General features: G+C 40.3%; 1 protein-coding gene across 1 annotated transcript in view; it reads right to left on the bottom strand.

Moving 5' to 3' along the window:
- Nucleotides 1-14,320: 14,320 nt before the first annotated feature.
- The window catches only part of LOC140758182 (adenylyltransferase and sulfurtransferase MOCS3-2), a 48,069-nt gene continuing 35,956 nt past the window's right edge, over nt 14,321-26,433 (bottom strand). The window contains exons 10-11 of the mRNA XM_073094272.1: nt 23,736-23,855; nt 14,321-15,558 (exon numbers count right to left, since the gene is read on the bottom strand). Of these exons, the coding sequence (XP_072950373.1) occupies nt 15,178-15,558; nt 23,736-23,855 (501 nt within the window). The 3' untranslated portion in view covers nt 14,321-15,177. The remainder of the gene's footprint in view (nt 15,559-23,735; nt 23,856-26,433) is intronic.

Genomic DNA, 26,433 nt, shown 5'->3' with positions numbered 1-26,433 from the left:
ATTTGCAAGATTCAGATCAAAACGTGATTTTGGATCCATGGATTGGGGGCACGGTATCCTAGGTGGAATATGGAGGTGGTAGGCCGGTGGTAATGGGTGGCACTAGTAAGGAAGGTGGTGGGAAAAGATTATGGATGGTGGAAAGGGTTAGGGCGAAGATAGAGAGAGATTTAAAGAAGAGGGAGGAGTAGGCTGCCTAGGGTGAGTGGCCGGTCGAGGGAGGCTAGAGGCGACGGTGCCTTGGTGGTGGTTGCTGCCGTGAGATGAGGGAACGAGAAGGAAGGCGAGGAATAAGATTAGGGCAAGAAACTTAATTCATTAATAATTGACCATGGTACGCACCTTAATAATATATAGGTGGCTGCCGTCTAGCCGGTTCATCTAACCGGATTGGATTGACCTCATAATTACTTAAAAGAAAATAGTACTACTTTAGGGGCTAATTTGCAATAAGCAAATAACAACAATTAAACAATTAGCGAGAAATAGAAATAGGGATCCAATCCTTTTGTGTTCGGCTCGAGGCAGCTAGGTCTGACGCAAGTCGTATCAATCCACCATGCTTCCGCCACCTTATCCTCAAGGTATGAAATTGGGGAAGCGGTCCATAATATCTGACTCGAGCTCCCAGATAGACTCATCAATGGGCTTGCCAAGCCACTCGATCACCACTTCTATCTCCAATCTAGATCCATGGAGCGGTCTCCTACAGCTTAAGACTCAGACCGGTTCAGCTTGGCTATCTTCCTCTATTGGTTCGGGGAAGGCTAAACCCACCTAATACATTTAGTTAGGATCTTTTCTTATTATATTAGTTGTTTATTTTCATTAAAATAAAATTCCTGCAGGTCGCGTTCGAATGCCCTTGTGAACGCTTGCATCAAGTTCGCAAATATAGTGAACGCATATTGTGCATTCGAATGCGATCGGGTGAATTCGAACTCCCGTGTTCAAACGTCTGCATCGTGTTCGCACATACAGAGAATGTCTTTTGTGCGCTCGAATGCGATCGGGCGCGTTCGAACATGATCGGCAAAAATCCTCAAGAATTAGGGTTACATATTATTTTAGGACTTATTGGCTAGCCTCTATAAATATGTGGATGGCAGCCAAATTCATTATGCTATTGGAATATTGATTTCTTGCCTCTCTATCATCTATCTACCCTAATCTCCCTCCTCCCTCTTCACCATCCTTCCACCTTTACCGTTGGCAAGGTTTCTCCTAACTTCTAATCTCCTTCGACTGTCAAGTCACCCCTCTTCTTTGGGATCTCAACCACTTTGTTTCCTTCATCTATATCTCTTAATCACATCCACCATCCACCTTCTTCTCCATAGCCATCCAGAATGCTAATATCCACTCCACCCGTCACCACCACCATCACTCACGTTATTTCATATTTTCATCCTAGTTGCAGTTTGAATCTGTGAACGGCATAAATAAGAAAGTTGTAGATCAGGAAGTTACGAATCTAATCCACTTTGTTTCGTAATTTTCTGACTACCGAAGAATATTTGACATATATTTTCCCATAGTTGCATAGACTAATTTTTATAATACATCCAGATCTTGAAGGAATCGTTGCGTAACCTATCAGTTGGTACCGTAACTCATCAATTTGGTATTAGAGTTTATCAAATTGGTATCAGAGCAGGTAAACCTCAAACCTATATTAAAGGTTAAAATAAGGAATATGACATCAACAAGGAGACCTATAGAGAGCACACCGACAAGGGAAGACTCAATTCACGATGACCCTAACTATGAGGCCGATTCTTTTGGAGCGACCATGGCAGGACTGAGTCAATCAATGTCCATGGGTGTGAATACGGGCTTGATAGATGAACTTAGGGGCATGTTCCAAACATTGCTGCATAGAGTTGACGCAATTCAAAAGGATCATAATGATTTCAAGGAATATGTCATGAACCGATTGGTTTCGTCATCTCCTCGATGACGATCGAAGCTTTAAGAAGGACCAGCGGTGGGACCTCATTGAACCGATACTCCATAGGTCCACGTGCGTCATCTAGGTGTCAATGATCCCCTCTTACCTATGCTTACACATCATCGTCCACCTCCATTACAAAACCCAAGACTAGCGGTGGTGGAATTCGAGAGGCGTGCGGCACCGGTGCGCTTCATCGATGAGGAGGATTGACACTTTGAGGATGAGGTTGATCCCTTTAGAGATGGTGATGGACGTGCTCGAGGATTTAGAGAAGGTGATCAACATGCACAAAGGTTTAGACCTAAACCAAGGATATTTTGCAAACCCGACAACCCTATTCGGGGAGAACCACACGCTTGGATTGGGTGTTTCAAGTTGAACAATATTTTGATTGTCAAGGTACAGTGGAAGATGCGAAGGTCCAAATGGCAAGCTTTCATCTCTAAGGAACGGCATTGCATTGGTATAGATCGGTTATTTGTGGTGGTGGATTTACAGGATAGACTGATTTTTGTAGAAAGATTATACGCAGATTTATGATAGCGGCATATAAAGATTTTGCTACCACATTAAGCAAGATGGTTCATAGGACGACTGTATTGGAGTACCAAGCTAAGTTTTAAAGAGTTAGTAGTCATTGTGAGCCACCTTGGCCCAAATCGACATTGATTAGTATATTTATTTCAAGGCTACAAGAGGAGATACAGGTAGATGTTCATGCTCTATGTCCTACCACTCTTGAGGAGGCCTTTGAGAAGACCGTGAGGGTGGAGCAAAAATATAAGGCTCTTAAGATGGCAGCGAAAACCAATTAGGGTAGTCAGGATGGGCGGTTTGCACTTAGAATACCGATTAGAAATTCTGAAGATTCAAAAATAGCGGCTGCGAGTACTAGACCACGACCACCTTTGAGGCCTTCTTCTGATGTTAGAGGAGGCACAAGACCCCCCCATTCGAACTCTCACACTTGCCCAGGTGGAGGAGCGAAGAGCAAAGGGCCTTTACTTTTGATGTGATGAGCGTTTTATCCTAGGTCATCGGTGTTCTAAACTGATCGGGAGTGTGATGCTCATCGACGGTCTTGAGGAGGATGATGAGGTTGTTGATGATGGAGATTGTCCAGAGGAGGTCAATGAGGAGGCCGTTGAGAGTGTCCAAAGATCGATGCATGTATATTCGGGTACTTCCGCGTCGAGGATGTTACGGGTAAACGGACTCGTTAGAAAGCATTATGTGCACATCCTCATCGATTCGGGGAGTACACATAATTTTCTAGACGAGAGGTTAGTGAGGAGATTGGGTTTGGACGCCAAACTGATCACGGGATTTGATGTTGCTATTGGAGACGGCACAAAGCTTAAGACGGAGAGCTTGTGTCGCCGGATCGGTATACGGGTACAAGGACACGACATCATTGTAGACTTGTATCCGTTGGCGCTACGAGGAGCGAACATTATCCTTGGTACTTAGTGGTTATAGAGTTTGGGACCCGTCACATTTGATTTTCGGAGCATGTGGATTAAATTTAAACAAGGAAACAAAGATGTGCGGCTTGATAGTGTTCGGTCTTTGCCAATTGCTGCGATGCAACCTATGGTGGGGCTGCCTTATGCGTATGATTTGGCCTATCTTTTTCAGTTAGGACCAGCAGGAGATGAGCCTCAAATGAGTTTAGGTATTACCATTGAATTGTCTAATTTATTAGATAACTTTTCTGGACTGTTTGAGGAGCCATAGGAGTTATCATCGAGGAGAGCGGCGGACCATAGAAATTGCACCCAGGGCTGCACCAGCGAATGTGAGGCCATATTGGTATCCACATGTGCAAAAAGAAGTTATCTCAAGATGGTAGCTGAGATGTTGGAGCAAGGCCTCATTCAACCAAGTCTTAGCTCATACTCATCCCCCGTGCTATTGGTGCAAAAAAAGGATGGGACATGACATTTTTGTGTCGACTATTGGGCACTAAATGCTATTACCGTCAAGGACCGGTATCCCATTCCGATTATAGAGGAGCTGTTGGACGAGCTTGCAGGGGCAACCATATTCAACAAACTTGACTTGAGGGCCGAGTATCATCAAATTAGAGTTCACCCAGAGGATATGCACAAAACTGCATTTCGGACTCCGGACGGGCATTACGAGTTCTAGGTGATGCCTTTTGGTCTCACCAATTCTCTTGCTACCTTTCAAGGCCTCATGAATGATATATTTTGTCCTCTATTGCGAAGGTATGTCTTGGTATTTTTTTACGACATTTTGGTGTATAGCAGGAATGAATTGGAGCATTTGTAGCATTTGGAGGACGTGCTAAATTTGTTGAAGCAAAATCAATTGAAGATCAAGAAGTCCAAGTGCCTAAGGGGAGTACCATAAGTGGAGTATTTAGGCCACATCATTTCAGCGGATAGTATAGCGGCGGATCCTCAAAAGGTTGCATGCATGACCGCTTGGCCTATTCCTACTACTACCACCGGATTGAGAGGAATTTTGGGGGTGACTGGATATTATCGCTGCTTTATCGCCAGATATAGCAAGATCTCTGCTTCTCTCACTTCTTTGTTGAAGAAAGACTTTTTTAGATGGACGGATAAAACCACTATAGCCTTTGAAAAACTGAAAACAATAATAACGACGATGTCATTTCTAGTGCTATTGGACTTCACCAAAGAGTTTATTGTGGAATGTGATGCGTCAGGTGTTGGCATAGGAGCTATACTAATGCAAGGAGAATGTCCCATAGCCTTTCTTAGTAAGGCTTTGCCACAAAAATCTCAGCAATTATTGACTTATGAGAGAGATGTTGGCAATTCTGCATGCGGTGACAAAGTGGAGGTCTTATTTGATCTATAGACGATTTATTATCCAAACCAATCAAAGGAGTCTTTCATACTTTATGCGACAGCGTATACACACTCCGGCACAGAAGAGATGGGTCACAAAATTGCTGGGGTATGATATGAAATCCAATACAAGAAGGGAATGGAAAATAGAGCGGCGGATGCACTATCGTGCCAACACTTGATACCGCTAAGCCTGCAGCCTATTCTTCTCCTACCTTTCCCTTCCTTGACGAGATGAGGTATGCATGTACATCTGACCTATATATTTTTAGATTGTTGTAGGAGGTGATGGATGATCCGAAGTGTCATTTCGAGTTAGAGAATCGAGGCGGTTTGTTGCTGGACCGCGAATGCATTCGGGTGCCTGCAAATGATGGATTGCGGTAGAAATTATTGGAGCACTTCCACCAAACTTTAGAGGCTAGTCATGAGGGTGTCTTGAGGACTTTTTGTAGGATGTGGGGAGTTTGTCTGTGCTTGCGAAGTCTGTCAAAGGGCTAAAGCAACCACATTAAAACCGGTCAGATTACTACAACGTTTACCTATACCGGACCTTGTTTGGGAAGACATTTTTATGGACTTGATAGAGGGTCTTCCGCTGGTACGCGATTATTCCGTTATCTTTTTGGTGGTTGACAGATTGAGCAAGTATGCACACTTTTCGGCATTATCACATCCGTTTTCAACCAAGTCGGTGGCTAAAATTTTTGTGAGAGATGTTGCTCAGTTACATAGCATGCCACGCACGATTGTCGCGAATCGTTATCGTGTATTTATGAGCGACTTTTGGACGGAGTTTTTCAGATTACAAGGGACTCGACTAAACTTCAGCTCGGCCTACCATCCACAAACGGATGGCCTACCATCCACAAACGGATGTCCTACCATCCATAGACAGACGGCCAAACCGAGGTGGTTAATCGAGGCATTGAGCAGTATTTGAGGTGCTTTGTTAGAGAAATATCGAGACGATGGTTGGAGTTTTTACCGTGGACAGAGTGGTCTTATAACACCGCCTACCATAGCAGCATTGGCATGACTCCATTTGAGGTGGTGTATGGACGCACGACTCTGATGTTACGTGCTTATGATCTAGTGGCATCTACAAACTGGATGGAGGTGAACTTAGCTTTAATAAATAGAGACACCATATTGAGGAGGTTGCGTGCTCATCTTAAACTTGCTCAAAACAGCATGAAGCAAGTTTATGATCGTAACCATAGGGAGCAGGAGTTTGACATCGACAGTTAGGTGTTTGTGAGGGTGCAACAGTATTGACAGGTGACCTTGCGTTCGATGCGTAACCAAAAGTTAGCTCATCGCTATTTTGGTCCGTTTCGGGTGTTGGAGCGTATTGGTCCAGTTGCATATTGTTTAGAGCTGTCAAAGAGGTTGAGAATACATCCTGTCTTCCACGTTTCATTGCTGAGGGAGCGCATTGGAGATCATGAGATCATTAGATCAGTTCTACCCAAGCCATTGGAGGAAATAGAGATCATAGAGCCAGTTCGTGTACTTACTAGGTGCCCACGACGACATGGTACTAGATTAGAGATGGAGATTCTAGTGAAGTGGCTTGGCAAGCCATCCGATGAGGCAACATGGGAGTTGGAGACTGACATTTTGGAGCGTTTACCCAACTTTTCATCTTAAGGATAAGGTGCGGGAAGCATGGTGGGCTGATACATTTAGTTAAGATTTTTTCTTATTACATTAATTATTTATTTTTATTAAAATAAAATTTCTGTAGGTCGCGTTCGAACGTAGGAGGGGTCGCGTTCGAACATCCTTGAGAATGCCTACATCAGGTTCGTAAATACAATGAACGCATATTGTGCGTTCGAACGCAGTCGGGCGAGTTTGAACGGCTATATCGCATTCGCACATACAGAGAACGTCTTTTGTGCACGATCGATGTGAATCCTCTAAAATTAGGGTTACATATTGTTTTAGGACTTGTTGGCTAGCCTCTATAAATATATGGATGGCAGCCAAATTCATTATGCTATTGGAATATTGATTTCTTACCTCTCTATCATCTATCTACCCTAATCTCCTTCCTCCCTCTTCACCATTCTTTTACCTCTACCGTTGGTAAGGTTTCTCCTAACTTCTAACCTCCTTCGACTATCGAGTCACCCCTTTTCTTTGGGAACTTGACCACTTCGTTTTCTTCTTCTACATTCCTTAATCACATCCACCATCCACCTTCATCTTCATATCCATCCATAACCCTAATATCCACTCCACTCGTCACCAACACCAACTCACGTTATTTTGCACTTTCGTCCTAGTTACAGTTCGAATCTATGAAGAGCGTAAATACAAAAGTTGTAGATCAGTATGTTATGAATCTAATTCACTTTGTTTTATAATTTTATGACTATCGGAGAATATTTGACAAATATTTTCCCATGGTTGTGCCGACTGATTCCTATAATACATCCAGATCTTGAAAGAATCGTTGCGTAGCCTATCAATTGGTACCGTAATCCATCAATTTGGTATTAGAGCTTATCACCACCACATGACTGGCTCGATCTGGGCCTTTAATGTCGACATGTGGAAGATCGGATGGACTCAAGTTCCTTTAGGTAGGTCCAACCGGTAAGCTACTGGACCGATTCGTTGTAGCACTCGATACGGCCTGTAATACTTGTGACCCAGCTTCTAGTTCAAAATCGGTCACAATGTGGATTTCTGATATGGTTGGGCTCGAACAAACACCAATTGACCCACCTCGAACTGGCGCTCACCCCTTGTCATGAGTCTACTTCATACGGTTTTGAGCTGATGCTAGGTGAATCTTGAGCCGTCTTAAGGTTTCATATCGGTCCGCAAGTTCCAAGTTGAGCTCGATTCAATCTGACTCCATGAGTCTATCATAGGCACACAAGATAGGAGAGTGCGCCCATAAACCGCCTGAAAGGGGGTCATGCCGATGCTATAATGATGAGCCGTATTGTAAGACCACTCGGCCCATGAGAGTAATTTGACCCAATCCCTTGGTTGGTCCTCGACAAAGCAACACAAATATTGCTCGAGTCCACAATTCACCACCTCGTTTTGGCCAGCCGTCTTTGGGTGATAAACTAAACTGAGGTTGACTCGAGTCCCTTACAATCTAAAAAACTCAGACTAAAACTCGATGGTGAAGATGCAATCCCGGTCTGACATAATCATCCTAGGCATCCCATGTAAGCGCGTCACTTCTCAAACAAAAATTTTAGCAACTTTCTTCGCTAAAAACGGGTGTGTCAATGCTATAAAATAAGTGTATTTTCTTAGCCTATCCACCACAACGAACACCACTGACTGGCCTCGAACCTCCGACAACCCCTCAATGAAGTTTATGGAGATGTCCTCCCAAATATGCTCTGGTATAGGCAGTGGTTGCAACTGCCCGCTTGGTTTGAGCATCTCCGACTCAACTTGTTGGCAGATTTGGCATTCGCGCACGCACATATTTCTTCACATCGGACTTCATCACTGTCCATGTACAGCTTTGGGCTAGCCGCTTGTAGGTGCCTAAGAACCCTTTGTGGCCTACTGTAAGGGTATCATGGAAGTGTGCCACCAATAGTCTCCACAGCCTCTAATCCGCGGGTACCTTGATCTGCCCGCACTTGAGCACCAACTCGTTGCGCTCATTGTGCTCGGGGTGGCTCGATGGGTTCTCTATTACTTCCTCCATGAGTCAGACCAGATCTTGATCCTTTGCACTAGCTCTTCACAGATCTAAAAAGAAAAGGAAGGTTGGTGCTAAAAAAGAAGCGAGCGCGCTTACGTCTGGTTGGCACAAAAGGGCATCACAGCTTGGTTCTTGATCCTCTTTTTGTGGACTAGCTCATAGTCATACCCAAGGAGCTTCGTGACCCACCATTGCTGTGCTGGGGTGTGCACACATTGCTCCATGAAGAAGGGTGAGCTTCGTTGGTCCGTGCGAATAGTAAACCGTCGGCCAATCAAATAGGGTCGCCATTTGGTGACGGCGTGCAAAATTGCAAGCATTTCGCGCTCGTAGGTGGATAATTATCATGACTAGTCCGACAATGCCTTGCTCATATATGCCACGGGCATACCGTCCTGTATCAAAATAGCTCCAATACCTACACCTGAGGCATCGCATTCCACCATGAAAGGCTTGCTGAAATCTGGCAAAGCCAAAACCAGCACGGTAGACATGGCTGCCTTCAATGCTTCAAGAGCCTCCATCGCTTTGCTCGTCTGTTGAAACCCTCCTTTTCTGAGTAAGGAGGTCAGCGGGGCAACGATCTTTTCATAATTGGCAAAGAATCACCGATAGTACCCTATCAACCCAAGGAATCCCCCCAATTCCCGCAGGTTAATAGGGATCGGCCAGCCCACCATTTGTTTGATCTTGCTTGCATCGGCCTCCACTCCTCCCGCTGAGATAATGTCCCCCAAGTACTCCACCCATGGCTTACCCTAAAGGCACTTTTTATCTTGACGTTCAACTGGTTCAGTCGTAAATATTCAACACCTCTCGCACGTGCCGCAAGTGTTCATTCCAACTCCTGTTGTATACAAGAATGTCATCAAAGAAGATGAGCACATACCGATGCAAGAGTGGATGAAAAAGGTCATTCATTAGCCCTTGGAAGGTCGTCGATGTGTTGGTGAGCCCAAATGGCATGACTTGGAACTTGTAGTGGTCATCGTTAGTCCGGAACACCATTTTGTGTACATCTTCCGAGTCGACACGGATTTGATAGTACCCCACTCGTAAGTCAAGCTTGCTAAAATAAGCCGACCCTGTGAGTTTGTCCAGCAGCTCCTCGATCATTGGTATTGGGTACCGGTCTTTGATGGTGATCGCATTCAAGGCTCGGTAGTTGATGCAAAATTGCCAACTCCCGTCTTTCTTTCAAACTAGCAGCACTAGCGATGAGTAGGCCCTCCAAATTGACTGGATGATCCCTTTCTCTAGCATCTCAACCACCAATTTGCTGATCTCCTCCTTCTGGACATTTGGGTATCGATATGGCCGAACATTTGCTAGTTCAGCTCTTGGGATGATCTGAATTCGGTGGTCATGGTGATGGGTCGGTAGCAACCCTCGGGCTCCTCAAAGAGGTCATTGAATTCCTGCAGCAACTCCATGTCAGTGAGTATTCCATTGGGTGGTGAATATTCTGCTTCAACAATAGCCATTTGCATGAGTAGAGCTCGGTCCCCTACACATAGAAGTCCAACCAGTGACTGCAACGCTAGTCCTTGCTGCTATTGGTTTCCATCCAGTAGCACTCGCCAACCATTCCTTCGAAATGTAAGCGTGAGGTTGGTAAAATTGAATGTCATGGGCCCCAAGCTTTGCAGCCATTAAGTCCCCAAGACGATGTTGGCAACCCTCAAGGCTAACGGATATAGATCTAATGTGAAGGTTTGGCCTTGCACCTTCAACTCCACGCCTCCGAAAATAAAATTAACCCATAATGTGATGCCATCACTGATCATCACATCGAACCTGTCCGTGGGTTCCAATTCGAGCCAATCTTCTAAAGGAGCCTCTCATCGATGAAGTTGTGAGTGGACCCAATATCGATCAGGATTCTCACCGTGGTCTTCTTGACTACACCATTCACCCATAGGGTCTTTAGTGCGGCTATTCCGGAATAGGCGTGAAGGGAAATCTTGGCCATAATTTCTTCCACGGGCTGCTCCTCCACACTTCCTCTTGCCACTTAGCCACTCCCTCATCTTTAGCTGCAACCTCATTCTCAACTTCCTCCAATCCATCTATTAGCATCACCGATCCCATCGATTTGGCGCAACAATGTCCAAGTATAAACTTCTTATCGCAATGAAAGCAAAGCCTTTGGCTCTTCGCTCCTCCACTTGAGCAGGTGTGAGTGCTCAACCCGGATCTCTATGTGCGTACTTCACATCATGGGAGGGCCTTAGGGGTTCTAGAGGAGGCACCATTGCAGTAGCAGCCCTTGGTATGTCAGCTGCATTTCCTACCACTATGGTAGGTCGAGCCGGGTAGCGGCTATCCCGGCTTGTCCAATTCTATTTGATGTGAATCCTCATTGCTCGATGCTTGTCTTCCATTAGCACCACATCCTCGAAGGCCTCCTTTAAGGTTCTACGCCTTAAAGCCCTCACATCGGCTTCTATGTCTCCCCGCAGCCTCGAGATGAAAGTGCTGTGAAATTGTTGATCGGTCCAAGGAGGTTGGCAGCGACTACTTATCCTCTCAAATTTTTCTTGGTATACTCCAACCGTGGTCCTTTGTACGGTCTTTGAGAGGAGAGCATCGAAGCTTCATACCCGACACTCCAAATCACCGAGTGATATCGTTGTAGAAATCGACCCACCTTTCAATCGTATCTCATGCATTAGCCACCCGAAACCAATGAAATGCCGCATTTTCAAGGTGGAAACTCACAAGCGTCACCTTATGCTCTTCCGTTGTACCTTGGTATGTGAAAAATTGTTTTGCTCTATATAGCCAATCAAGTGGGTTGCCACCTTTGAACTTCGGAAAGTCGAGACGCACCGTTTGCCCATAAATACTGTTGTCCCAGTCCAGATCATATCTGAGCCCTTGTCTAACCTGAGGAGGATGCATCATGAATGGTTGATGATCCCTCCTTCGGTTTATATCAACCCAACGCAGTTTCGATTCGTCTTGCTCCACCCAAGGGTCTAGACCTCCAAGATGATCGCCATTTTGGTTTGCCCGATGGACAAGCTCACCCGCAAGTTGGCCTAGCAGAACCATCCTTGCTGGTCTCTGCCTAAAGGGTTGTGGTAGCAAGGGTTCTTGCTTATGAAGGTTTTGAACTGGTGGCGACAGGTTCATGGCTTCACTTGTCAATGCGTTTTCGATCACCATGGCTTCACTTGTCGCCCGTATTTGCCGCATCATCTCCATCATCATCTAATTATTGATGGCCATCTGGTCAAAAAGTGATCCGATCATGGCTCGAATGCTAGGCTCTTCCATGTTCAAATTCGGTTGGGCGATTCCGTGGGTGGAGGTTTCCACAACCATTTCCTCCTCTATTAGAGAAATCTCATCCTCCTCGTTTCGCTGTGCGGCTATGGCTCTGGTTGAAGTCATAGGAAGCGTGTGTTCGAGGAACAGTGGCTCTGATACCACTTTGTTACGATCTCCCTTGGATTAGGTTTGATCTATCTCGTTATCAAATCTATGCAGGACCTTGCATGGAACTTTCGAATGAGATTCCTAAAGATATAACCGTTAACTCAAGTAAAATTTTGATAGGTCGTAGTCTTGGAAAAGAATCTAATTTTGGGTGATTCGAACGGTGGGATCCATAGATATCTTCGGATAAATGGGCGCATGTCGGGGAGTCCGATTTGCAAGATTCAGATCAAAACGTGATTTTGAATCCGTGGATGAGGGCACGAGAACCTAGGTGGAATATGGAGGTCGTAGACCGGTGGTAATGGGTGATATCGGTAAGGAAGGTGGTGGGGAAAGATTATGGATGATGGAAAGGATTAGGGTGAAAGTAGAGAGAGATTTTAAGAAGAGGGAGGAGTGGGCCGCTCCCTAAGGGACTAGGGTGAGTGGCCAGTTGAGAGGCTAGAGGCAGCAGCGCCTTGGTGGTGGCTGCTGCCATGGAATGAGGGAACGAGAGGGAAGGAGAGAAAATAAGATTACGGCAAGAAACTTAATTCATTGATAACTGACCATGGTGCGCGCCACAATGATTTATAGGTGGCTATCGTCTAGCCAATTCGGCTAACCCAACCAAATTGAAATCATAGTTACTTAGGGCTAATTTGAAATAAGCAAATAACAGTAATTAAACAATTAGCGAGAAATAGAAATAGGGATCCAATCCCTTTGTGTTCGGCACGAGATGGCTTGGTCAGACCCAAGTCGTATCACTATGGCGCCCTCTCGCTGCAATCCTTTTGTGTTTGAACATAGTCCATTTTTGTTCGAATGCACCTACCAAAAATTATTTTATTTTTTTAAAACATAAATAGAAATTAATACAAATTGAAGCGATTTCAGTATGCACCTAAATCAAGAACCGTAATAGTCATCTCCTTTATAAAACTTAACCACCCCTTAAAATCCTTTCTATTCCTAGCCTCTCTTCTCTCCTTTATTCTATTTTTCTCTCCTCTATTCATGTCGCCAAAGAACTCGACAAAGGTTGCAGACCACCAGAGCACTGCCAAGCCAATCCAACCCTAAAGCAAATGAACTAATAAGAAAATAGATAAATATTAGGGGTTAATGTGTAAACTGCTAACCATGAGTACCAAATCCTAAATGTTGTAGATTTAACTCTATAATTGATAGCTGGTACATATCATCGAGTAGTGTGGAGTTATAACCTCGCATAATCGCACAATGCTGGGTTATTATCCCGCACATCTAAGTGCAAGGTTATAACCATACATATTTGCATAGTGTAGGGCTATAACCCCGTATCGTGAGAACAACTCCACATCTCTCCACATTCCTTGTTTCATATAATACACTATTTATAAAAATTGTAATGTACAATTTATCTGGGACAAAGTGGTGTTTTCTCGTGCATTTCTTCATTAATGGACAATTACTTTTTGGAGAGTTATGAACTTACTTTGGCCCGTCTGAATTAATACAAGTTACAATCAGAAGTAGAAGACTTCAAAGTAGTGCAAATGGACGTTTTTATTGTAGTTGTAAGAGTGGTTATGCAAACTGCAATGCACTACAACCCTCCTCATTTCTTGTTGGTTACGCAAACCCACTACCACCCTCCTTGTCACCTTTCTTTGATCATGGGTTGATGGCAATTTTGAGAAGACATTGCAGTCGTTTTTTTGTCTTCCACTTCAGAGAGAGCTTGATGGTTGCGGCCTTGCTGCTGAATGAAATTATGTCGTTGCCGCGATTAGTGTTGAGGTTGTTAATTTAGAGCTTGCTGTGTGGGCTTAAAGGCGATGAGAGAAAATTGCGAATGCAGAGAAGTTGGGTTGTTCATTATGTAGTTGTAATTTTCTTTTACAAAGTGGGGAAAAGTAAAATATAATGTGTACAAAAACTCAGAGTGGTGCTAGTTCATGTAGTTTGTTATAGTAAATGTGGAGAAATTTAAAAATATTATTTACCACGGACAATGTAAGAATATATGCATTAAATACAGACAATACAATTTATGGAGTTTTTTAAGTCACAGTTTTAATAAAAAATATTATTTTAGTAAACTACTATTTACTACTACAATATATACTGAAGGGTATTTTTATTATTTAATTTAACACATCACAATTTTCCACTATAATTTTATTATTTTTTATATTTTAATATCAACTTTATGTCAACTAATACTCGCTATATTAGATAGTTTAAGCTAGTATTAGTTTCTTCTTCTAGTATTAAAAATTAGAATATTAATATTTACTCTAGCCTTATTCCACAAGTGAACACTGCCTAATATCAATCAAAATACTAAAAACAAATAAAGAATAATACAAGACTAGGTTCCAATCAAACCAAAAAAGTCCAAGCCAGAAATCAACAATCTCAAGAATCAATCAAGTGCGCAATGCAATAAGTTGGAACGGTGGATCATCTTCTCTTCAGTTGAGTTTATGATTACTTATTCAACATGTCATCTCTAAGACCCAACATCAACGACTGGCTTAAATTGTGGAACAATTAACGAGAATGAAGAAGACACTTTGGTTCCGCTGTCCTTTTGGAGGGCTACTTGCGGTGATCTGGTGCAAGGCATGGAAGGAGAGAAACAATCGAATCTTCAAATTCTCAGTTTTGACCATTACAGGTTTCTACGTCGAGCTTTCTCATCTTTGGACACTTCCCTTGGAAACCTTCTCTTCTATCAGCCAACTGTAATCCTTCTATTCCCCACTCTTCTGTACTTCCCTCTACTTTGTACATTCTTTCAACATAATACAATCGGTATAACCTTTTTCTTCGTATACTGAGATTGAAAAGAAAGCTACAAATAGACCAGCCCTTTCATGCAAATAGATCTTGTTCATTTGCAGGTTCCAGGAAAGAATAAATTTTACCTGCAATTATAATAAAAGAACTAAGAAAAAGATACTATTCAGATTGCATAATGTTGGAACATAAAATACATTTATAGTGAAATAATCAGATTTTTATGACAACTTTAGACTTCCCATATAAGCTGAAGCAAAAATGCGGCCCTTTATATGGACTGTAAGGTCTTTATCCACAATAATACATCAATGACGTCTGCAAGAAATTATGGATAGAAGATAAGAACTAATCAAGTTGAAAAGGGTTCAAACATTGCTGGTTTCATCCTCGATGAGTGGATCTTATATGGCTGCAAAGAGAATGCAAATTAGAATAAAATTACTTTTACAGTAGCACATAATAGAAGCTCCTCAATAAGCAGGAAATTTCGGATCCACATCTTGTGCCCAAGACTCCAAGCCACCAATGATATCTTTGGCTGAAAGGAAACCATTCTTGTGGAGAAGCTGAACAGCTCTCTGGGAATCATTGCCTCTTCGACAAACCACATATAGTGAAGAAAGTTTACGTGAACCGTCTTCCACATCTTTCAGATATGAATCAATTGCTGAGAGCTTATCCTCCAAAATGGAAAGTGGAATATTCACAGACTGAGGAATCGATACTATTTTAAACTGATGCGCAGGCCGCACATCCAACAATATATGTGATTCACCACTATCAACTACTTCTTTGTACTTCGTACTTGTAACTCGGGCATTCTCTGGGAGAAGGCTCAGCTTCTGGTTTGACTGCATTGGATTGAAATATATAATCAATAAAGTACTGATATCATATCAATGATAGCTCGCTTTGTTGCTGTTTTCTATTGTATCAACTAATACACATTGAACCAGTTGCATAGCCTATGCTAGTAGTGTTCAAAAGATGAACAGATCATGCAGCTAGAACTGAAAATGAATGCATAGTTTATTATAAACTGATAGCCAACTAATACTGCAAATATAGATTCCCAATGTACAGAATTCTAAACAGATGTGGTCATAAGTCATAACTGATGATGCCAGAAGAACAAATTTTGATATCACAGATTATCAGTTCGGAAGTAGAGCAAGAACAACTTATATGATACATAGAATAAAAATTTGATTGCAGCAACCATAAGTCTCTTTGACAATCACAACAAGCTGCACGACTTTAGTGACTGTTCGCATGTTCTTTCCATTTACTAATCCATTGGAGCACAGACTAACAGTAACCAATCAAAGTTTTATCTATCCATGCTACAATTGGTCATGCCTTATTGGAATTGTGTACTCATCTATATGCAATGAAACTGGTAGCCAACCTGACTAGGTCCAATATTGTAAGCTAAAAACCATGGGGAGCTTGAAATATCAAATGGGTGAGAAGGCCATATGGACAGAACCCCGGAACAATTGATTCCCATGTTGGGCCCATATCTATGCTGTGCTAACCTTGTGATGATGTCAGTGCATACCATGCTGGTGTCTTATCGAGAACCAATATAGGGTAGTATATCTTGGTACTCTAATTGCTGGTGGCATGCACTTTTTTATTTACTAAATTATCCCTGTATTCTCTTTTCATAGATGCAGATTGCCCCTTCTTTCTCTTTTCCCTTGACACATATACATCTAGGCATTGTTTATACATTTCCATTAGTTGCGCACATATATTTAGACACTGCTTATATATTTCATGCAAGGCACAAATATATTCTAGACAAGATACTGCTTATATAATAGCATGCATTACACATATAAGAACCTACATTGTACACATATATCCAAGCATTGCTTAGATAGTTTCATACATTGCACACATTTTCCAAGTGTGATGTTTTTCCAAAACAGCAGATTGGCGGAGGATACAGGCATTCTATAATTATTACTTTGGTCATTCCACTTTACATATCCTCAATCATGGTATTAAAAAGTGTTCTTGGAAGCCACGTATGCAGCTGCCAAAGGGACAGTAGTTCATAGCCACCCTGCATAGGCCTTATGTGGCAAAAAAGGACAGCTGGACAGCATAGCAAAGTTATGGTAGGCAGCATAGGTGGAAGTGGCCTTAAGTGGCTGGCAGTCGGGTCGCCACTCGCATTCACCAACTCTCTTGTGCTCACCAATGGACAGATGGTGATGTTGGCAACTCAACAAAGAGACAAGAATCTCTCTCCTAAACACGCATTTCTCTCTGCTTCTCTCACTCATTCTCTGCTGCACCACCTCAACTCCCACCTTCCTCACCAACTGCCACCTCCACCATCCTCCTGTCTCTCTCTCTGTCTTTGCTAGACTTCCTCATTCTCACATTCTGTATCTTTGCACACCCTCCTTACCCACTGCCAAGATAAGGATTACACTTTTTAATGCAGATTAGTGATATATTACATGTATAGATGTATCAATGCAATTTCTCCTTTAAGAAATTAGTATTAAGTCACTTATTTTTATGATATATTTGCTATTTATGGTATTTACGGTAATATTTATTTTTTTTGTAATTGTTTAGGATGTTATTTGCTTATTTTCATTTGTAAAGTCTATAGATAGACCAATTTTTTTACTTAATTGGGATTAATGAAAAAATAAAATTTGTTGAGATTTATCTCCGATATGAGTTTTGAGTGTGAAACCCTAGTTCAGAAAGGTGTGAAACTCAATTCCTTTTTTTTCACTATTATCGTTCCTAGAATCCTAACGATCTTATTGTTTCATATTACTTTGGTATTAGAGCAATGATTTTTTAGGATTCAAATCTTCTCCAAACAACCTTTTCTATCTCTATCGTCCATTAATTTATCCGTGCTCCATCTTCCCCAACCTTTATCATCATTTCCACTCAGAGTAGGTATAAACTTGCCTCCTAGGTTCTGTACCGCTATACACTTGTCCTTCATTCGACTGTTATCATGAATTGAATCATCACGAACTCCACCGTATGTCGAGTACATGAGTTTCGACTCACATCTGGAGATTATTGTTGTGGAGGAATGAGGAACCAGTCATCATTACGAAATCGCAAAGTAAGATCCGACCAGACATGAAGTGTTCGTGCATCATCCAATAGTTCATCACCTAAATCAACCTTTTTCTCTGACATAGGTGAGCAAAAATAATCAAAGAATTTCAAATTTTTAAATTTCATGTATTTTGAATTTTCAAAATTTCATAAATTTTTAAATTCGAAATTTTAAATTTCAAATTATAGTTGCTCATCCTTTCTTTGATATTTCAACAAATCTTTTTTTCCCCTAACCTTCCCAACACATCCTAACTATCCAAAAATTACTCAAGTCTATCCTAAAGTTCGAATTTTATATTTCCCCCTCAAAATATCAAAATTCTTTTCTTTCCTTCCTTACCACATTTAACAAAATTTCAAATTTTTAACTTCCCCACGAAAATACCAAAATTCCCTCACCTTCTCCTTATTAAACTCAAACCCACAACCCAAACCGACCTAAATCCAAACCAATTCAGCTCACTAACTCAAGTGTACCCAAATCTATTAGCACCTACCCAATCCGACCGTTAGCCCTAACCCCAACCTCATTCTCACCTATTAGTCTTTAGGTCATCTTCAACCTATTATCACCAATGTTGTCGCCACTAGCAATGCTCTTCATTGATGTTGTCATTGCCAATGTCGCTCTCCACAGACGCCAACAATGCTAGCGTAGCTCTCCACAGACGCCAACAATGCTAGCGTAGCTCTCCACTATCCCCAACACCATTTTCTCTTAACTCCACCACTTATTGTTGCCTGCTGATAGCCGCCAACCCTCATCCACCACTTTCACATCCTCATTGACTCTTTTTCTTGTCCCCATGATCGGTGCCCTTTTTGAAATTAAAGACAAGTATTAGACAATCAAGAACATTAGGGTGTGAAATCGTAGGTTGAGGGTGCATGTCTGAAACCTAGCCCTAAACATGATGATACTTGTCTTGACTAAAGTGACTTGGAACGGTCAGAGGCGGACAAGCTAGACTATTATGAGGAAAGTCATAGTTCACTGCTCAAAGTTTCTAAAGATAAGTCTTCTCATCAAAAAAACTTGGTGTGAAACCCTTGCTTGAGCGTGGAGGTGCAAAACCTATCCATGAACCTAATGATATTTGGCTTGAATGAAATAATTTTGAATGTCAAAAAACTGTAGGACTAAAAGAATATGAATGCTATAGAGGACATACTTGACAAAGTCTAGTTCTTTTCCACCCCAGAAGAATGATATGGACATCAGTAACATATTACACGAACACATATATCACTGCAGTTTTTTCTTTAGAAAATTAGTCTTAAGACGATTGTTTTTCTTATATATTTGCTATTTATGGTGTTTAGTATTATATTTGCTTTTCTGTAATTGTTTAGGCTGTTATTTTGTTTATTTTCATTTGTAAGGTCTATATATAAATAAAGAAATAAAATTTCTTGAGATTTATCTCCGATGTGAATTTTGGGTGTGAAATCCTAGTTAAAAATAGAGATGTAAAGTCTCGTTCCTTTTTTTGTCACCATCATCGTTCCTAGAATCTTAACGATCATATTATTTCACATCACTTTTATCCATATTTTAAAACTCAACAACAAAATAGGCAAAACCTCATAGTTAAATATTATTGCATCATAGAACACCTAAATAAACTTATCCAAGAATGGACCTAAGGTTGAAACCAAATGAAGTCTTATAAGTTATTTCATTCATTTTGTGCAAGTGGTGACAACTACTATTCACCAGTGGGGTTTGGGTAGATTAGTTAGCTTTAACCTTTAAAGGACCATACAGTTTAGTTGCACACATGCAGGTAGCCGTAATGCTCTAATCCAATATGCCTTTCTGAATAAGAGCAAATTATCAACAACCATCACTGCAGTAATTTCCTGCAGTCAACCATTTGCAGACTCTTATTGGATATCAAATTAAGTGTTGTAGGTAAGAGAAGTTTAAAAACATCACTTGATAAGACAACCTATAAGGGGTTGTCAAGTCTCCCAACTGCAGCAATTTTAGTAGTAGAAAATCACCTCGACTGATTTGCTTCCTTGATGTGTAAAATGATAATGTGATTAATGGAGCTCCTTCCTAAATGAACTTAATAAAAATACTAATATGTTGACGATCAGTAATAAAACTGATTAGCTGATAGACATAACTAATGGAGTTCCCTTTTTCTGAGAGAACCAAAATGAAAATTCTCTTCTTTGTAAGATAACTTAAATGAATGTTTGATATTCATTCTAAGAGAATGCCACTAGTTATCGTAGATTCTAAATGCCAGATAAGCCCCCTCATCTTTCCTCATTTTCTAACCTAACCCAAATCATCGCCTCCACTAGATTTCCTTGGCACCTCCTTCAACACTGATGCACACTACCTAACCCATCGTCGCCAGCTGGAGATGTTCTCATCTGCTTCCCTAGTGTTTTCTCTATAATCTCTCTGCTAGCTTGACAATGGTGCCAGAGCATGTGCTTTGTTGCTTCATGGTAGGCAGACTATCACTGTTGTGTCCTTTCTCCGCTATAGTTGATTCTCTTTTGCCCAAAACCAACTGAAAAGGGTCCAGGTTTAGCCCAATACGGCAAAAATCAAGTAGGCAAACCAGATGCGTTCCTAGTTTTAGAACTGATTTCAAAGCAGATTGATTTCAACCAAAACTTCAGAGCACCCTTTTTAAAAACACAAGCTCTAAAAATGACGGTGAATTATTTGCAACCTTAATACAAAAATTATTGAGAATTCCAAAAAAAACACACACTACTTTTTCTTTTCTTATTAACACCCTATCATATGGATATTTATAATTTGACACCTACAATTTTATATTTATTATTTCAAAAACATATTGATGTTAGTACACTTAACTGATACGAACCGGATCAAATCAGATCGCATCATGAATATTGAGCTCGATAGATCGAGCATATTTATCTTTTAATTGATCATGCTTATATAAGCTCTTAGGGCAAGTCTAGTTAAATTATGTAAGTCAAATTAAGTCATATAAGCCTTTAAGATAAGTTCCAGTTCGAGTCATGTAAGTCTTCAGGGCTAGTCTAAGGCATGTCCTAGTTTGAGTCATATAAGTCTATCCGAGTATGACTCATTGTATCCAACATTTATATATAGAGAGGCTGGGATTCTTTGTTAAGCATACAAGTATTCAAGTATTGAAAATTAATTAAGTTTCGTTATTTTCTTATTATCGCAGTTATCGTTTTATTGTAGCCATTAGATCGTCTTTATCTTCATAGGAGTAAATTGTAACTGTAAAACCCTTCCAAACACCCAAACCCTAGCCACCATCCTCCACCACGACCTACCCTATTATACGGCCGTCCATCACTACTCTTGGCTGTCCACCACCCTCTGACGACCGCCACAACATCGGATATTTACCAATCTGCCATGTTCTCACCTTCATCCACTATTTTATTTATATTTTTTCATCCCGACCTCCAATTTATGTGAAATCAAGACCATTAGAACCCTAACTTCCAAAGCTACCACCATACAAATTTTTATAATTTTCTTACATTTAGATCGGTCTAGATCTGGTCCGTAACAATTATTATATAGATGAGTTAAGTTAACCTATCTCACTCATCTCTTTGATAGGAACAACTGTGAGAACCAAAAAAAAAAAAAATTGAGAGAGAAAAGGGTGCACATGCGACCCCCACCCCTCCCTCTCCGGCACGCAACGAGGCACAACAAAGATCTTGCCAAATCCGAATCACATTAGATTTGAATTTTTAATCTATAAATTAAACCCTAATCCCCCCTCTCTCTCTCTCCTTAACCCCCCAGCCTCCTTTCCCTCTTCTTCTTCTCCTCTTTTGTTTTCTTCTTCCATACTATCGGATTCACGACGTGGGTTCGGCCCGTCGAAGCATTGCCAGAGTAAATAAGGACTATCACGCTCCTCCTCGGTAAGCCCTCTTTCATCTCTCTAGTTTAATTTCAATTTAATAAAGTTAGAAGTACCTAATTTCAGTGTTGCGGCCTCATCGGCCAGCAGTTTCGGGTCGCTATCGCTCCATCACCGAAAGCTTCGTGCTTTAAACCTGGTGTCGATGATACCTTCTAGGAGGCCCTCGTGGCTTGGGTTGTGGTCAGCCATGGGTGGAAGTTTTCCACTGTTGGTCACCGTGATCAATCTTCCCTCCTCTAGTACAGGTCATCGAGGTCACTAGGAAGGCTTCAACGAGGTCGGTAGGCTGCCGACGATAATAGTCGCCGGCGATGCTCTCTCTCTCTCCCTTACCAAGACAATAGTCGCCAAGGCCCAACCCTCTAGCTTAAGTCATGGGCTGCATGCCAACCTGTAGCCCAATTCCTTGTTGGCTTTGGGTTGGGCCTTGGCCCAACCCAACTAGCATGAAGGGAAGAGTGGGCTGCGGGCCAGCCGCAACCCAGTTCAATCCAATGGGTTTTGTTCAGCCCATTATAGTCATTTATTGGTTTTAAAAATTCAGAAACTTAATTAGGGACAAAAATTAAATTATGGTTATTTTTGTATTGTTTAAAGGTAGTAATTTTTCAGCATGTGGACTAGAGACTAGAGATTTCAATCATCTAACCTAGACTTAGGTGACTGGGTTCACTCACATATTTATTTTTACCATACTTTGTATCTTTATCAGATTATGTAATTTGCTATGCAAATTTACTTATTTTATTCTTACATGCAAATTTAATTGTTACATTTTCTGTGTGCTTTTAATCATTACACTCAGTGTATCGTCATACCTTGTGCAAATTATAAATTTTGGTGAAAAGAAAAATAAAACTATTATTAATGACTTAGAGAACAATACCGGTATAAATCACTTGCGGCTTTCTGTAGTGACTCAAGTCTATCTAAAAGTCCAAGGAAAATTCCTATATCAGATCACTATAGTGACTTTCTTAGGCGACTCTCGCGGGGTTAAAGAACAGTCCCAGGATGAATGACAAATTTCCTAGGTGACTCTAACCTCTCAACGGTTAGTAGAAAAGACAAGGTGTGTTGATCATATAGTGACACCACCTGATGACCCTTACCGGATCAACTATGAGGAAAAGTCCTGAGCGTCATCTCGAGGTGACTTCTAGTTGATGTGGATCCACAGGGTATAGACCCATTAAGACAAATGGCATTATAAACATTAGAAAGATGTTAATATTTTGAAATTGTGCAAGGCTACAAGTTATGACTATTGTTATCATTGTCATTATTTAAGAGTATGCCTGTTGCAAATTGTTATGTATATTGTTGAACTTACGTTTTATTTAACACTATAAAATGTTTAGAATTTATTTGGTTTTCGAGTGGATTCCACTCACTGAGCTATATAGTTGCTGGCTCATGGATTTCTTTTTTTTTTAATTTATCTCAAGTAATAGTCAGTGTGGCAACTAAACGAGATGCACCGAGACCTTACCTCTACTTAGGACCTACCTATTTACCTTTCCACTCTTTTAGATTTATGTTTTAGATTAATTATAAATTTTATTTCTTTTAGACACAAACAATGACATTCTTTCATGTTCATTGCAATTAGTTCGTTTATTTATCCTTGCCATTGTACACTTAAGAAATATAATGAGGCTTCATGTATCTCAAGCGTATTGAGGTACATGGCCGGTAATAATTCTGATTTCGGGTCGTGACAACAACTTTGTCGAGGGAAATTTTATTTTTATTTATGAAACTAGTAGAATATTCTTTATTTCATCACAATTGTTAGGTTAAATTTAATGAGGTGTTTTCAAGGCAATAAAAACAAAATGCATGGCTAAGAAAAATTACGAGGTTAAGGTAGCGTGTTTTTATAAATTTTCCAGAATCATGAAATAGGAAATCAAAAGCCGGAGTAACTCGAGTTAACAACAGATCAAGTAGAATGATAGCAAGAATAACTATGAGGTCAAGGAGAGAAAAATAACTACCTTATCTGACATCGGTGATTGAGTAAACTTCTCATAATCAAATCTTTGGAACTCTTGTTCTGTAAAGCTTGAATGTTCTGCACAAACAGTGCAAACCAATGATCTTCCTCGAATCTTGACCTGTGAAGTTCCGTAGTAGGTGAGACTCAACAAGAGCATTATTAGATGCTTTAAAATGTAGAATCATAAAGAAAACAGTAGAACATTTAAATGACATTCAAATTTTCTAAATTTAAGGTTTAACTAACAAATCAAAATTTTAGACTTCCAGTTTCCTTGGGAAAACATATTTCAATTATTAAAAAGGGATCTTAAGATTCATTTATTGATGGCCTAAACTCTGATCTACCTCATAATGATACAGCTATATCTGCAGCAAATAATTGTAGATAGAAACCTTGTAAACACCTACAGGCTAAAAAGTTTCACAGGTCTGAATGATTTGTATGGGTCAAATAGAAACCTTTTGCCTGATTGTGAGTGTTAATGCATCACCAAAATTTTGTGTCAGAAAGCATATCACCAAATGTAACATTTAGACCCTATTGGAGCAAGTCATTTAGTAATTTCAGATCTCAATGTAAATCCCACCAGTTTGGAAATATCTTCCAAAGGAATATATGCCAAAATAACAGTAAGCAATGATACACATCAACCAAAATAACTGAATGATGCAAGGTCATTCTCATTCTAATTAGCAAGTAGGAGATGTAGATGCTAACACTGTAGTGCAAAGTAGATGGCCTGTGACTAAGTTTGCATCAGGCACAATAAAGAAAATTACAATGCCAAATGTGAAACATCCCTGGCCACAATCTTGATGTCTTATGCCACCATCTCTTTTTCTTTTTTGTTTGGGATAGTTTGGCATTTTCGTCAGAGACCATACTATGGAAGACTAACATTCCTAAGTGAAGTTGTCAATAAATGCAAAGGAAAACCAAAGATATCATGAACTGAATTAGTGAGAAATTCCTAAGTGAAGTTGTCAATAAATGCGAAGGAAAACCAAAAAAATCATGAAGCTACATAAGGGTATGCCATCACTACCTAGTTCTAGTACTCTATAGTGGTAAAGATATATGGCCTGCTGGAGACTATATGAGCATAAAAGCGGAAATTTAAATAAGATTCCTATTTCCCTTACTTTTGGCTTTCGTCGAATAAATCAACACAAGAATATGAGGTAGAGCAAGGTGTATCTGAACAAAAGAATGAAATTTACACAGCCAATCCTGATAAAGTAATACAAGATTACATAAAAATCATGCTCCAATTTATGATCTAAACAAGGAAATATTGTTTATTTATATTTAAAAAGTGAACTCCATAACAAGTCCCCCACACTTAGATTAGCAGTTTTACTCCTACTGCAAGGCACTGCTGGATGCTTCTGACCAATGGGAATAGGAGGAAAAAAATTTAGTCAAAAAGAAAGACATGCTCAGATTCCAATTTATGCAGAAAATCCAGATCTGCAAGGCTGGTTATCATAGTTATATAAATCTAACTTGCTTCCTGTTTCCTTTTTCATTCTTGCAACTTTTTATTTCGTACTAAAATGTTGCATCTATATCCCAACCTTGAAATTCTGGATAATTTAGTGTCTATGTTAGATGACCAAAGTTGACTAAGCAACATAATTTATCAATAAATTGTTTTTGTGCTACTAGTGAGACTAGATTGCTGATCTTACCAATATTAGAATATTAGAATAACTTAATAGAAGATCATCATGACTCATCAGTCTAGAGCTTGAAACAGAATTATGATGCAGAAACTGAGCTCTGACGATGATGATGCCATGACCTCATTGTTATACTATTACTTTCCTAGATTCCCCTTGTAATTTTACAATCTAATCTACATGCCATCATCAAAATTGGACCAAACATGATGCGGACATCACTGATAGGACGCGATGGCGTGTGTACCAGCGCAGGAGACGCCGACAGTTGATGATCCCTCCTATAGAGATCTGGTTCTGATTTTGATTTATTTAGGGTGTCTGTTGTTTATTTCCTATGTAGGGTGTTTTTTGCTTAATTCCATTGTAGGTTTATATATAGACCCGTTATATTTTCTTTGGAACTTAATGAAAGTTTATGTGATTTGTTTTCTAGAGGATTTTGGTGTGAAACCGTTTTTTTAGGACGGAGGTGTGAAACCCCATTCCTTCCCTTCTTATTTTCCTATTTTATCTTTCTCCACCACGTTTTGCATCATTTTGGTATCAGAGCGAAGGATCTTAGTTTATAGACGTCCCTTCTGTCCACATATAGTGAGGGAGAGACTACAAAGAAACCTTATATGCTTTAGTCCTGATATTAAGAGATGAACTGTGCCAAATAGAATATTAGTATTATGTTAATTTTGGAAAGAAATTTAAAAGGTTTGGCATTTATTAAATGTGACTTTTGTTTAAAAACCATTAAGTCTTAACATTAGTCTTTGAATCTCCTGAATAGAAAATCTAAATTCAATTAAGTATTCATTTTTAAGATTTTCTTAATTGCATAGTATATCATCTCATATTATTTAGATTAAGACATTTGTATTTAGATTAAAGATAGGAGACGTCTGCATTCCATTAGGTTAGAACATTATTTAATTTTATTTAAAATTAAAAAGATAAAAAAAATTTATATATATAAATAAAATATATAAAGCAATACCTAACTCACTCATTGCATATTAG

This window comes from Typha angustifolia, chromosome 1 (assembly GCF_048772165.1).
Source record: "Typha angustifolia cultivar Huaian chromosome 1, ASM4877216v1, whole genome shotgun sequence".
NCBI classification, from domain to species: domain Eukaryota; kingdom Viridiplantae; phylum Streptophyta; class Magnoliopsida; order Poales; family Typhaceae; genus Typha; species Typha angustifolia.
Note: the sequence above shows the minus strand (reverse complement) of the source record. Positions and strands in the feature narration are given on the sequence as shown.